At 34.6% G+C, this 13,302-nt stretch overlaps 1 protein-coding gene and 3 pseudogenes across 8 annotated transcripts; 1 reads left to right on the plus strand and 3 right to left on the minus strand.

The window, feature by feature from the left end:
* The first annotated feature begins 1,084 nt into the window (after positions 1 to 1,084).
* LOC104773323 (uncharacterized) lies at positions 1,085 to 4,853 on the plus strand. Of its 7 annotated transcripts, none has more exons than XR_015584306.1 (10): positions 1,289 to 1,806; positions 2,055 to 2,117; positions 2,225 to 2,320; positions 2,672 to 2,719; positions 2,878 to 2,949; positions 3,723 to 3,781; positions 3,985 to 4,075; positions 4,156 to 4,319; positions 4,482 to 4,622; positions 4,738 to 4,853. XR_015584306.1 is itself a non-coding variant. In XM_010497904.3 (9 exons), exons 1-8 carry the CDS (start codon positions 1,483 to 1,485, stop codon positions 4,282 to 4,284), a joined length of 882 nt encoding a protein of 293 aa, XP_010496206.2. In that variant the 5' UTR covers positions 1,269 to 1,482; the 3' UTR covers positions 4,285 to 4,319; positions 4,482 to 4,704. The 7 variants fall into 7 exon arrangements, 4 of the variants coding, with proteins under 4 accessions (XP_087347365.1, XP_010496206.2, XP_010496205.2 ...); XR_765066.3 differs by having other exon boundaries at positions 4,584 to 4,622; XR_765067.3 differs by having other exon boundaries at positions 4,590 to 4,622.
* A 394-nt stretch (positions 4,854 to 5,247) lies between these two features.
* On the minus strand, positions 5,248 to 6,068 carry LOC147925474 (putative inactive receptor-like protein kinase At1g65250 pseudogene; annotated as a pseudogene).
* Positions 6,069 to 6,547: 479 nt separating this feature from the next.
* LOC104773322 (protein neprosin-like) lies at positions 6,548 to 8,743 on the minus strand (annotated as a pseudogene). Its single transcript, XR_015585448.1, has 7 exons — positions 8,581 to 8,743; positions 8,358 to 8,444; positions 8,077 to 8,265; positions 7,821 to 7,979; positions 7,681 to 7,734; positions 7,464 to 7,588; positions 6,548 to 7,003 (listed from the first exon to the last, which is right to left on the minus strand). The product of XR_015585448.1 is annotated as a protein neprosin-like (transcript).
* A 1,498-nt stretch (positions 8,744 to 10,241) lies between these two features.
* On the minus strand, positions 10,242 to 10,742 carry LOC147925475 (secreted RxLR effector protein 161 pseudogene; annotated as a pseudogene).
* Between the last annotated feature and the right edge of the window lie 2,560 nt (positions 10,743 to 13,302).

Below are 13,302 nucleotides of genomic sequence, written 5' to 3' on the forward strand. Positions count from 1 at the left end.
AGTTAGAGAGGTCCTTTAGACCAGCTATCGCCTCACCCCTATTTTGGCTCACATCACCTTAGTTTTAAAGCCCTTTGGCCGACTGTAACTTCACCACACCACGCCGATCTGACAGCACCTCCCCTTGATCCAAGCTCTTCTCCCACCGACGAGATCTCCTCACCTTCCTCCTTTTATCTCGAAATCAAAAGATTTTCTCTCCAAAAGAGTTGAAAGGAAATTTGGGCAGAGTTTTGTTGTTTGAGAGGTTTTGGTCAAAAATGAGAAGGCAAGGAGTGTATTTATAGCCCCTTTGGTCAACTTCTTGGCTTGGCAAGTGGCAAAAATAAAGTGACAAGTGTCACATTTTTGCATGTACTCTCCCCCACTCGCGCGTGCATCTCACTCGCTGGCAAAGGAGGCTTAATCTGACGATACGTGGTGTTTCTGACCCACTTGTACCTCACGTACAGTGTCCTTGTTCGGGTCTGTCTACTTTCCTCCATTCGACTTGTACGTCTCGTGCGTACTTGTCACATACCATGACCGTCCCATCCTTGGTCCCGTGGTACATTTTTCAATTGATCGGTACATGGCCATTCCGTTCTCATGGTCTGTTTTACGTCCTTCTCGCCATTTTACCACGGCCATTACTTTCTTTTTCCTTACTTTGGTCCTTTCACCATCGTCCTTGATCATTTGTCATCCAATGAACCGGATATCCCAACGGTTCACGTTCGTTCTTTGGTCTTGGACCGTTCCGCGACTTGGTAACTTTATGCACAGTTACTTGGGTCATTCTCGGAGATTTTCTTTTCTTTGTCTTTCAGAGATATCTCCACGTCTTTCGTACACGTTTCCCGTGTCCGGTACGTATTCCGTGATACGGGTCATTACAATTCCTATCACAACAGTAATCTCTGAATCCTCATTTAGCATTGGAACTAAAGTTTTGAACAAGTATAGAAGTTGTTTCCTCCCAAAAAATGTTCAAGCATTAATATGCCGTCGCAATTGGTTCAAAGGTTTTGAAGCATATGAAAATGATAAGCAAATGTATTTCATAAGTTTTCAATCTCACAATCTTAGACCGTGTATTAACTTGTTTTTTTTTTTTTTTTTTTTTTGAAATCTGTAGAGAAGGAGAATGGATTAATTGGTGAAGATGAGGCACTACCTTCTTTCCAATCGATTGTTGATGATGAAGACACGGCTTGAGTTCCAGTTTAGTTTGAGTACAATAGTATCTGGATCACCATATTATTACAAAATTCATTACACAATTTATTACTTAAATAAAACATTTTTTTTTTTTTTTTTTTTTTGAGTACAATAGTATTTGGGATAAAAGCTTTCATTTTTCGTTTTCTTCTATTTATTTATTTATTAATTTTGTTTCGTTAAGACTCAAAAACTTGCAAAATTGGATCGTCCGAGATATATTGACTCCGCGACCCTCTCTGCTGATCTACAAACACAAAAGACCTCAATCGCCCCGCAACAATGGCGAAGCTCACACTTGTCTTCTTCCTTTCCTTTCTCATCTTCTCTTCATCCATCGCTTTCCAATCAGACGAGCTCCTCGTTGACGACGATGAATTTGGTCTTGAAGGAGCAAAGCCCCGCTCCACCGATCTTTACACCTCTTCTTCTTCTTCTTCGCCGCAGCAGCAGCAACAGACTCCCACTATCCGGAGAAGGTACTCAGATCCTACCGATTTGGATTCCAAAGTCCAATTTACTCTCGAACATGCCTTTGGCGACTCTGATTTCTCCCCCGCCGGTACTTTCTCCGCTCGCCTCAAAACCTGGAGCCATGGCGGAAAGGTATCCTTGTGATTGATTTTTTTTTTTTTTTTTTTTTAATCGCATCGTTCCAGATTCGGTTTATTGATGTTAGGATTTTGGATCAATCTTATTCAGTTTAAACTGCAAATTCTCAGAATTAATCTATAGATCGCTTCAAGTAAATTGAAGATATAATTTCATTAAGATTAAGATTAAGATAATGAGTAGAGAGAGCACACCTTACTTAATTCACTAATTAAAACTACTTTTATTATGTGTGGATGCAGACATTAACAAAGCTGCGCTTCTCAAGGAACGATTTTTCTGCTGAAGAGAAAGATGCATTCAAGGTAATGTTCTAATGTTGTTTGTATCAATTGTTTCTCTAATTTTCTTGGAATAGAGAGAGAGAGAGAGAGAGAGAGATGGAATGCTTTTTGTTGGAACCTATTTGTAGAATCTGCTGAAAGGAGATGACTTTTATCGGATTCGGCTTCCATCTAATGTGGTCTCTCCACGGGGGAGAGAGTTTGTGGTTGCATCAGTGAGAGCTGTAAGTCAATGTCAACCTTTTTTTTTTTTTTTTTTTACTTTTTACAAAAGACTCTTTGTAACCACGGTGACTGCAAGATTAGTTTATGTAGTTTCACTCATTGAACTCCTAGTAGGCTACAGCTTTCTAGTAATAATCTACTCTTTCGAGATTGGTTATTTGTAGAATTGGTTTCGAATGAAATGACTAGTCCTTCTCTATAACAAATTTAAATTTGTTGTTACAAAGACAACCTAGACTTGTTTAGATTTGTCTAAGTCTCTGTGTTCTGTATTTCGTTTTCTTTTTGTTTCCCGCTTTTCTGTCAGATTATGTGTTTGGTTTTAAAACAATATATATGTCTGGTTACAGAGATGTCTACCACGGGATGGCTTGGATGAGCATTTCATTATACACATGGTAATGCTTTTTGTTTTTCATATAAACATTTGTGAGCTCAGTTTTGTTCGCACCTTAAATGCTACTCTGTGAATTACAGAGAAAGTTGGGACTATGAATATGGTTCATATCTGTGATTGGCTCGGTTAGTTTACTTGCTATACTGTCTCTGCTTGCAGGAAGGTGCCAACATCTTGGCAGTCAGTTATGGTTCTCCTGGGGCGTGTCAATATCCTAGACAGTTCAAACTTGTAAGTGAAGTCTATTATCACAACTTCTCTTTTTATTTTAAAATCTAACTGAGATAAATAGGACTCAGACTAATCCCTTCTTGCCTTCGGTCTAGATTCTGATGTAATGATAATTTATGAATGCAGATACTATAATAAAGTCATTAGTTTTTTGTTTGCCACTTCTTTCTGGGATTGAACATAATTTGAGTCATATTCTAGAATACAGTATTGCACCCTCTTTCCCTATTATGCTTATGTATTTTCAACTGAAGTGGACTCTTTATTTGCGTTCTATAATATGTGATAGATCTACAGACACTTTCTTGAGGAAATACCATTAGAAGATAAGATATGTGAGAATATGGTCTTATGATAATTGAAACATTACATAATAGTGTGACTTTGGGTGTGGTTTGGAGTGAGGAATGTTGTGAGTTTGTTTGTGTGTTTCTAATTGACTTTCCGCATAGTCTAAATCCCTGTTGTAATCTCGTGCCCTATATATGAGGGTAAGCGTCCTTCCATGGAAAGATAGTCTTTTGTTGTGGATTGATTAGAGCTAACTGTTTCCTTTAATAAACAAAGTAGGCGATTTGCTGATTTCTCCAGGCATCCCTAATAGTGATATTTTCTGATAGAATCCAACCTTGGGTTCTATTACATCTCTTGTCTACTTGAATTCTGAAACCCTATATTTATGATGGAAGAAGGTTACATTTTCGTAACAACTTCTAACTTTGATTATCTATGTGATCTAATCTATGTTTCCCTTTTTATTTTTCTTACTGTAGCCAGCAAAATGGTCGTTTAATTCACACACAATTCTGAAAAGCAGTGAGCAGGCGCCAAGGTAGACCAATTATTGTAGTTTTTTTGCATCAAATGGCTTAACTTTGCATGAGGCTGCATATTTATATTCGACATGTGTTCTAGATACCATAAATCTTTTTGTCAGTTCATAAAGTTATATCAATAAATATCTTTGCTTCCACTGCAGCAGCGCTTAGCCCAATAACTAATATTCTAGCTTATCTTCACCTGACTATTCCGCAGAACTCCAATATTCACTGAGGAGATTCTAGGCAGTGAGAATGCAGAGGGAGAAGTTGAACCACCAGCAGAGAGATCATTTTGGGCGAAATATGTGAGTAATACAATAAAGATCTTTTGATGGATCCTTTTGTTTCAGTTCAAGTCTTGATGTAAATTTCATATGATACGCAGTGGATGTATTTGATACCACTGGGACTGGTTGTGATGAACGCCGTAACCCAAGCATCAAACATGGCTGAAGAACCAACGGGTGGACAGGCCGGAGGCGCACAAGTGCAACAACCTGCCAGGAGAAGATGATTCCACTTTTACTTCTTCTCCCATAGCAATCAAAGGTAGACCTCGACGCATTTACGATTAACAAATTCTTTTAAACCAAGAAGTCTTTAAAGCCTATGATCCCAGGAGGATACATTTATGTATATGTTAGGCTATCTTTACAGCTGTGGATTTATACTATTTGGTTATAACTTATAAGTCACACGGATTTGAATCAGGAATTTATGATGATAATGATATCTACAAGGTTTAGAGAGAGACAAATGTGTTTTGACGTGAGTTATGGATTGGAGTCTGATTGTTAGCTTATGTTGTTGTAGCTGCAGCTGATAAGAGATGATAATTCAACAGATCTTCATGTAAGCCATCTTTTCATCATTTGGTAACTTTTAATTTTAATCCTCAGTCGGTGTTTTTTATGCAACAAATGAAAATCAAAAATCCTCGAACTTGATAGCATCTTTTGTTAACTAGAGGCTTCATGGCATCCCAAGAACAAAAACATTGAGAAGCATCATATCTTGTTTTGATCACTTTTGTCATGTGCCATCATGTGTTTGTCAATTTGATTTTGAATTTTGTTAGTAAAATGTAAGGAAAAAGGCCATGAAAGAAATCATCTTCAAACGAAGATTTAAGAGCGTGTGTAAGAAACTTGATTAATTATCCGTTCAATAAACGTGTAAACATGTATTAGACAGTAGATAATGAAACAATGGTTTCTCATACTACTAGGTAAACTTAAGAATATGTAATAGCTATACGACTTGAGTTATATGTCTATATAAATATTATCGATAGACTCACATGTATAACATCTCTTGATAACATTAATGAAACGTGAAAACAAAGGGATCAATCAAACCCAAAACACACGTACACAAAGCAGGGGGAGATGTGACAAAAGTAAAAGAAAAGCTCCGGGCGCTTGTTAATGAATGTCTTAATACATACAAACATGAAAGTAACTAATTTACAGCACATTCTTGGATTTAGTTTGAAGAACCGAAAGCAGTTCAACATTTGGTGAAATATCTGACTATGCAAAATACCTTTGTCTTAGGGAGAAACGTCTTAGGGAGAGTCAGAATTGAGTTACATCTGAAGGAGAAGAAGAGTCGTTTTGAAGAAATATTTGGATTTTGTTTAGTTCTTTGACCACTTCAACAGCCGTTGGTACTTCCCCTTTAAGACCAATGCTTCTCAGTGAGAGCTTTAGGAAAGCTTTCATTTGAGAAAGCTCTACCTCTGAAATATCACCCATCTCTTCTAGCATCTTTGGGATCTGCAATCTCTTCCATTCCAGCTCTCTTTCCATGAATTTTAAAAGCCCAAATTGAATTATCCAAATATTCGAAGGGCAGCAAAGACATCCGTTTTCTCGGAGACGACACTAGTTTTCAGGTATTCAGATTCCATGGAACCAAATATTGGCATTCCTTCGACCTGTACAAATGTTTCTCCTTGTGGAATTGAGTTGAGACACACAGAGAGAAATCATTCAGCTTAGCAACGCCATCTTCATCCAACAAGATTTTCCAAGGACACAAAAAACCTATATACGAAAGGTAAGCTAAAGCAGTGGCGGGCCATATCCTCTGCTATCTTCATTCACCTTTTTCACGTCTGCTCACTTATGTCTAATTTGTAATGTTTCTTTACACCATGATAAACCAAGACTGGATCTTTAAGCTCAACACAGCATCCAACCAACTTCATGAAGTTTTTGTGACCACTCACCACCGATGAAACTGCTGTGTCGCGGCAAAATGGTTTCTTCTCCGTTGACATGTTTTTCTTGATATATCACCATGTGATTTTTCTTGGTTTTACCAGAATACCATTTGTTGTAATACTCATCTAATTCAGAAATATGATTATTACTTTATTAGACTGCCTTCTAGTAAAAGTAATACTTTTGCTGTTTATTAAGAGATTTGACTTGAGGATTTGGACCAACTCGCTTGTCGAATCAAATACACAACACACATGAATATAAGATGTAAGTTTAACGATTTTGTTTTCTTTTGTTTTTTTAATAGTTTTTATTTTCTTTGTTGGTATATTATTTTAGCTTTAAGGAACTTGAATAGTAGAAGAAAGCCTATGGAGTATGCATTAGTAGTGTTTACAAAAATGAAAGTGCAAGTAGATGTATTGTTGTAAAAAAAAATAAAAGTGTTATCTTTGCTAAAAGAAGAAGTATATATCATTGCTTCATGTGAGTCCATCTACTTTTTTTTTTTTCTTTAAAAGACATTTAAGAAAGAAGAAATAACTAGACTTTATCAAATTGTGGATATTATTTATTTTTATTAAATTTCAAGTTTAGAGGTAATATTTGTATATGTCAAACTCCACAAGAGTTTCCTCCCGGACCACCATAATTGAAAAAGAAACCAAGTATTTTTACTTTACCAATTCGTAACCCGTAGCATTTTGGACTATCTAACAACTTCTCTAGAGGAAAATAATCAATTCTACGTTGTACATAGTTGGAATTCACGACTTTAATATCTGCAAACAATGCTGAATCTCTATTGCCTCCATTCGGAAATTTACCATTACCCATAGGTGGGCTTGAACCCTGACGAGAAGCCTGAACTACACCTCCAACTCCAACCATATTTGCACCAGTATCCATGATGAGATCAAATAACTCTTTTGGCCAATATCCAATATCTATGTTAGGTACTTTTGGTATCAATTTTGTAATCCACCAATTTCCTGTTCGTTTATCCTTTGAATGAGAGAGAAAACAAATTAAAATTTTAATTAGAAAAGACTGATTACGAAACTATGTTCTAATAAAGATTATTTAAATGGTAAATTTTTAGACATAGGAGGTTAGTCAATACATCGATCATTAATTTCAAAATTAAATCCTCCACAACTAATTGGGAACGACAAGATAATTTAAAAATTGCACTGGTTCTTTTTTTCATAACATATCTAACTTTTTTTAAAAAAAATTAAAGATATTACAGATTTTAGATAACATTTTTCAATGTTAAGAAAATTCATTGAATACCAGACTAGAAACAATTTAACTGATAACACAAATGATACAAAATTTCAAGAATTACGAAATATCAGACAAATTGATTTTTTTTCATAATATGTTAAAAACGAAACAAAAAATCAGATAAAAATTATTGAAAAAAAAGAATGGAAGACGTATTTAAAAAATAGATAAATACCTGATGAATAGAGTAATGCAACAAATCTTCCCCTCGTTGGTCCAAGGGTTGTGCTATTGGTACCTCCTCTCATATTTGAACAAACCCAGGACATGCTGTATTGTAACATCTTTTCCATCTTTACCCTATTAATAAAATATTTTATATTTATGTTATTTGATCTGGTTCAACATATATATATATAGAAACCAAAATAATTTATTACATTTGCTCACACCTTCCAAGATCCGTATGACCAATGATTAGTGTCGCCAAATAGACTTGGAATTATCTATAAACAATTACTATACTTTAAGACTATCTAAAGTTTTATAAATAGATTTTAAAAACAACGAATTAATTAAGTATAAGATTTACCATCCAACCTGCATGGATAAAATTAACTTGGTTATTCAATCCACTGCCTATATATATTTGAGTATATGAAGTTTGATCTCTTCCGATATTTAAGTTATGTAAACTAAACCGACCTTCTACACCACGATATGGACCATCAAGTGATCTTACTCCAGCAATCTACCAAAAGTCAGTTACAATAACATTTCTATTAATATCTGAAATAAGCATGTAAAATGTTATTAGATCTAAGGAATTAAGAGAAAATTATACTTACATGTGTTCCAGGACTATCACCTGTAAGTGGATGGAAATATTTCTCTGTGTAAAGTTTTGTATTGTTGATGTATTCTTTTGAATTTCTCAATATAGGAACAGTTCCATCTGGACATCCCATTTTTCTCTTATATGGTTTATTGTTGCCAGTTTGATTCTTCAATTCAGGTTCTGAAACTGATGTTTTCAGCTTTTCAAAAAATAAATAATATATTCAAATTCAATATCATTTATATCATAATAAAATGTGCTTATGAGATGCATTATTGAACATTTATGCACCTGAATTGTATGATCTTTGAGCAAGGGATGATCAAGTCCAGGCTGCTTATAAATGTCAATGCAATCATATGTTACATTTTTACTTATCTGCTAATAACAAACAATGATTAAGATTATAAATGAAGTTAAGCAGAGTCCATAAAACATATCAAACTATAAAATATAATGATGTTAAACTAATTAAGTATATCGAAAAAAAATTTAGTTATATTTTAAAGCTAACCTTGAAGGTTTTGAGAGGCATAACATTTTGATCTGAATGAATTAGGGTTGCTGAAAACAAAAGATGTAAGAAAACCATTATAAGAGGCATCCTAACTCCTGTAGACATTTTATGAGTTCTTAATTCTAGAAACACTAATTTGATTATAAATAGTACACTGATGTAAAGAAGAGAAAAGGAAACACATTAAGCACACTGAAATGTTTGACTGACAAAGGAAATATAATGTTTGACTGAAATATTATGGAAAGGTTGTGAAAGAAAGTTAGAGATAACTCAAATATTATATATATAAACAAAATTGGCAAAAAGTAGAAGATCATTAAATGGGAGATGGTAGAATATTGACTTTAAACAAAATTAGGTATATGTGCTCTCAACTATTTTTTATTTGCTAATTTAATAGTTAATACTAAGATTTTTTAGTTGGAATCCCTGTTTTAAAAATCGCTAGGCTCTAATCGGGCGGTAAGATTGGGCCTAACGCCTAGGAGAAAAATGGGGGAGTAATCAGGAATTAATCGGGAACTAGTTTTTAATAATTAATATAATTGTAGTTTAAAATAATAAGTATATGACGTTAAAAATATATAGTAAATTTTATTATAGTATAAATTTCAGTTAAAACAAAATTTGGAAAATATATTAAGGTAACTAACTAATGTATACTTCTAATATTAGTCATCCATCACTATAATATAATTGCTCCATTTAAAATAAATAATAATAAAACAAAATGAAGCTTGTACAAGAAAAATATATTATGAAAATAGTAATATGACAGAAAATAATACTCACCCTTGTGCATACATTGACTCTCGTAGGTGGTCAAAAAAAAAAAAAATACATTGACTCACGTATAGATAATAATTTTATTTAATAAATTATTTTTTAATAACATGGGATCCCACGTCGGCAGCTTGAGAACTGATAACTAGAAATACTGACTATAAATAAAGTAGCTGTTGAAAAACTATTATAATAATAGTAAAGAGAAGAGAGAGACGAGAGGTAATAAAGAGAGTAAACTAGAGTGTGAGCTTTATTGCTGTTTTCACCTTCCAATGATCCAAAACTATCACATATATATAGGTTGTAATTACTTAAGGAAGAAGTAAAAGATTAGGAGATAATTATCACCAATAGATAAATATCACTACTAGATAAATATCACTAATAGATAAGTATAGATAAATAGATAATCATTATTCAGTTTTTAACGCTTCCCTTAATTATCCATGATTACGTACTGCTTCGTTAAAAATCTTATTATAAAAAAACCCATTAAAATAAAAATTGTAATAAGAAAAAAAGAGTATAGTAATATAATCCTCCCTGGAAAAGATTATGTTAATCTTTTCTTTATAAACCTCGTAGATGACGCATTCCAATACTATGAATATGCTTTCTGAATGTTGAAGTAGGAAGTGCCTTTGTAAATAGGTCTACTGCGTTATTGCTTGAGCAGATATGTTGGACTTCAACTTTTTTCTTTTTCTCGAGCTTTTGAGTGTAGGAGAAAAATCTTGGAAGTATATGCTTAGTTATGTCGCTCTTGATAAAACTTTCTTTGATTTGGGCGACGCATGCAGCATTGTCTTCGAATAATGTTGTTGGTTCTTTATTAATGACTGTTCCACTCGATTTTTGTATGTGGTTAGTCATGATATGAGCCATACACATTCTTTGGATGCTTCATGCATTATTTCTGCATAATTTGAGGAAGTGGCGACCAATGTCTGTTTTTGTGAACGCCAAGAGATTGTTGTTCCTCCAATTGTGAAAACGTATCCAGTTTGAGACCGAGATTTATGTGGATCTGATAAATATTCTGCATCTGCAAAACCAACTAGACCAAATGTAGAGTTTCTACGATACAATAATCCCATGTCAATTGTACCTTGAAGATAACGAAATATATGTTTTATCCCATTCCAATGCCTACGGGTAGGCGATGAGTTGTATCTTGCAAGTAGATTAGTAGCGAATGCAATATCCGGTCTTGTGCAATTTGCAAGATACATGAGTCCACCGATAACACTCATATATGGTACTTCGGGACCATGTATTTCTTCGTTATCTTCACAAGGTTTGAATGGATCATTATCAACATTCATAGATCTATTAACCATTGGAGTACTCAAAGGATTCGCTTTATCCATATAAAAGCGCTTGAGGATTCTTTTCGTATAATTTGATTGATGCACAAATATTCCATCTTGGAGATGCTTTATTTGGAGCCCGAGACAAAATTTTGTCTTTCCAAGATCTTTCATTTCAAACTTTTCTTTCATATGAGTTCTTGCATCATCAATCTCCTTTCGAGTTCCAATTACATTTAGATCATCAACGTATACAACAATGATCACAAATCCCGATGGAGATTTCTTTATAAAAACGCACCCTTTCTTCAATAGGTATTCGCTTAAGCGATTATACCACATGCGTCCGGATTGTTTTAATCCGTAAAGTGATCACTGTAATTTGATCGCACAAATTTCATTAGACTTTGAGCCTAATGCCTCAGGAGTTTTAAATCCTTCTGGGATTTTCATATATATATATCATTATCCAATGATCCATAAGGTACATTTCTAAATTATTAGAAGTCGTTAGGCTCATTAATTACTTGAATGTAATTGCATCCATGACCAGAGAGTATGTTTCCTCATAATCAACTCCAGGTCTTTGAGAAAAACCTTGCGCAACAAGTCGGGCTTTATATCGTGTGATTTCATCTTTCTCATTTCTTTTTCGCATGAAAACCCACTTGCATCCAATAGGCTTTACTTCTTTAGATGTATTGACAAGATGTCCAAAGACATTTCTTTTATTGAGGGAGAGCAACTCAATTTGCATAGCATTTTTTCATTTCTCCCAATCAGGCCTATGTTGGCATTTTGATACTGACCTTGGATCTGAATCATCTTTTTCATGATCGAACTATTTAGATATAGAAAAAGTGAATATTCCATTATCAACATTAATTTCATCTCTATCCCATAAAATTTTATCTTGGGTATAGTTTATAGAAATCTCATATTTTTCTGTATCGTCCCGAGGACTTTTCTCTTTATTTGGTTCTTCCTGAACCTTTTCATTTTCATCTCCCATTTTCTTTTTCTTTCGGGGATTTTTATTTTTAGAGCCGATTGGCCTCCCCATTTTAGTTGAACCTTAGGTTCATTGGCTTAACCTCCATCGAATTCCTCTCTAGGAATTTCAACTCTTGATGGTGCATTTGCAGCAGGGATATATGATTTTGTCACCCTTTTTGTATCTATGAACGCATCAGGTAATTGATTTGCCAAATTTTGTAAATGTACAATTTTCTGAACTTCCAGCTCACGTTGATTTGTCGATGGTCAAGATGTATCAAAGATGGTGTAGACCATGTAATATCTTTCGGAATTTGTTTAATTCCTTGATGTGATTCTTGATGCTCTGATACCACTTGATGTGATTCTTGATGCTCTGATACCACTTGATGTGATTCTCCCAAGGAATCGATGCTCTAAGGTAGGTAGACTGATAATCCTAGAACTTCGATGGCTCGCGAAGCTGGATGATAAGGCGGGAGATAAACTCGAAAATCATTATGCCCCAAACTCTCTTAAAACAAACCAAACAAAGCAAGGTGGTGGAACTTTAGATAGAAGCTTCGCGGAGACAGATGACAAAGCGTGAGACGAATCCCAAAAATCCTTGTGCCTTAGACTCTCTTATAACGACTCTTCAATCCTCAGCTAGTGAATGGCAACGTCAGTGCGGCAGAATCACTTGATATACCGAAAATCTTTGATGTAACCCACCAAGGAGAACTCTTTGATGTAACCCACCAAGGAGAAAGAACAAGTTCCAAAAGGAACAAAGGAGTTTACCACTCTCAAATAAAAGATAAAAGATTTCTTGACTGAATGATTTTCTCAAATGAGATTACATGTGTTTATATAGGGATAGAAAACTTGGTCACAAAGCCAAGTATTAAACCTAAAAACATTAAAGATACTAAGTTGAATGAAGACCAAACTCTTGATGCATATTTCCTTCCTCCAAAGTGACTTTTGGTGCATGTATCTCTTATTTTCGTCATTCTTCTTAGACCACAAAATAAAGTGATTATTTTGGGCTTTCTTGGGCTTGTATTAGGTTCAAAGTGGACTGGACTTGGTAGACAACATCCCCAAAAGATTTTCTCATGCTTTCTTTGGCCATAAGCTCTTGAATTGACCCATTATGTGTTTCCTTGATCATCTCTCTATTTAACTCTTTGATCCAACTTGCTGATGAGAAACAACATGGACTGTATGATTTCTTCCCCTTGGGCTTAGTAGAAACAACTCCTGGCTGCCAAACATAATTCTGGAAGCACCTAAACCAATTGGACCTAAAACTCTTCATGTGAAGAATTAGATTGACCTCTTTTGGCAAATGGGGCCTAACCTTGTAGTTTGTTGGAAAAATCTTGTGTTCTTTGGCTTTTTGGAATCATAAGAGATCCATTAACTTCCTCCAACTGATTTCGTGTCGAAATTGTTGCTGAGTTGGTTTGTGTAACACGATCTTTGGCTCATACGTGAAACTGGAATTGGGATAGATCCACTGACTTAAAAAATCCATATCTTTCACATATGAACTGATATTAAGCTGGTTCCAATTCTCCGTGGTTATGTAATGTATCAAGATTCCAGAACAATTTGGTTCATACCTTGAATCCTTCTG

This window comes from Camelina sativa, chromosome 16 (genome assembly GCF_030686135.1).
Source record: "Camelina sativa cultivar CO46 ecotype springtype chromosome 16, ASM3068613v1".
NCBI lineage: Eukaryota > Viridiplantae > Streptophyta > Magnoliopsida > Brassicales > Brassicaceae > Camelina > Camelina sativa.

Excerpts from the sequence above, each read along its gene's own strand:
- LOC104773323 (XM_087491239.1), top strand. The coding sequence starts at position 1,483 with ATGGCGAAGCTCACACTTGTCTTCTTCCTTTCCTTTCTCATCTTCTCT. Across the intron at positions 2,118-2,224 it reads AAGAGAAAGATGCATTCAAG|AATCTGCTGAAAGGAGATGA; the intron begins GTAATGTTCTAA and ends ACCTATTTGTAG. Across the intron at positions 2,321-2,671 it reads TGGTTGCATCAGTGAGAGCT|AGATGTCTACCACGGGATGG; the intron begins GTAAGTCAATGT and ends GTCTGGTTACAG.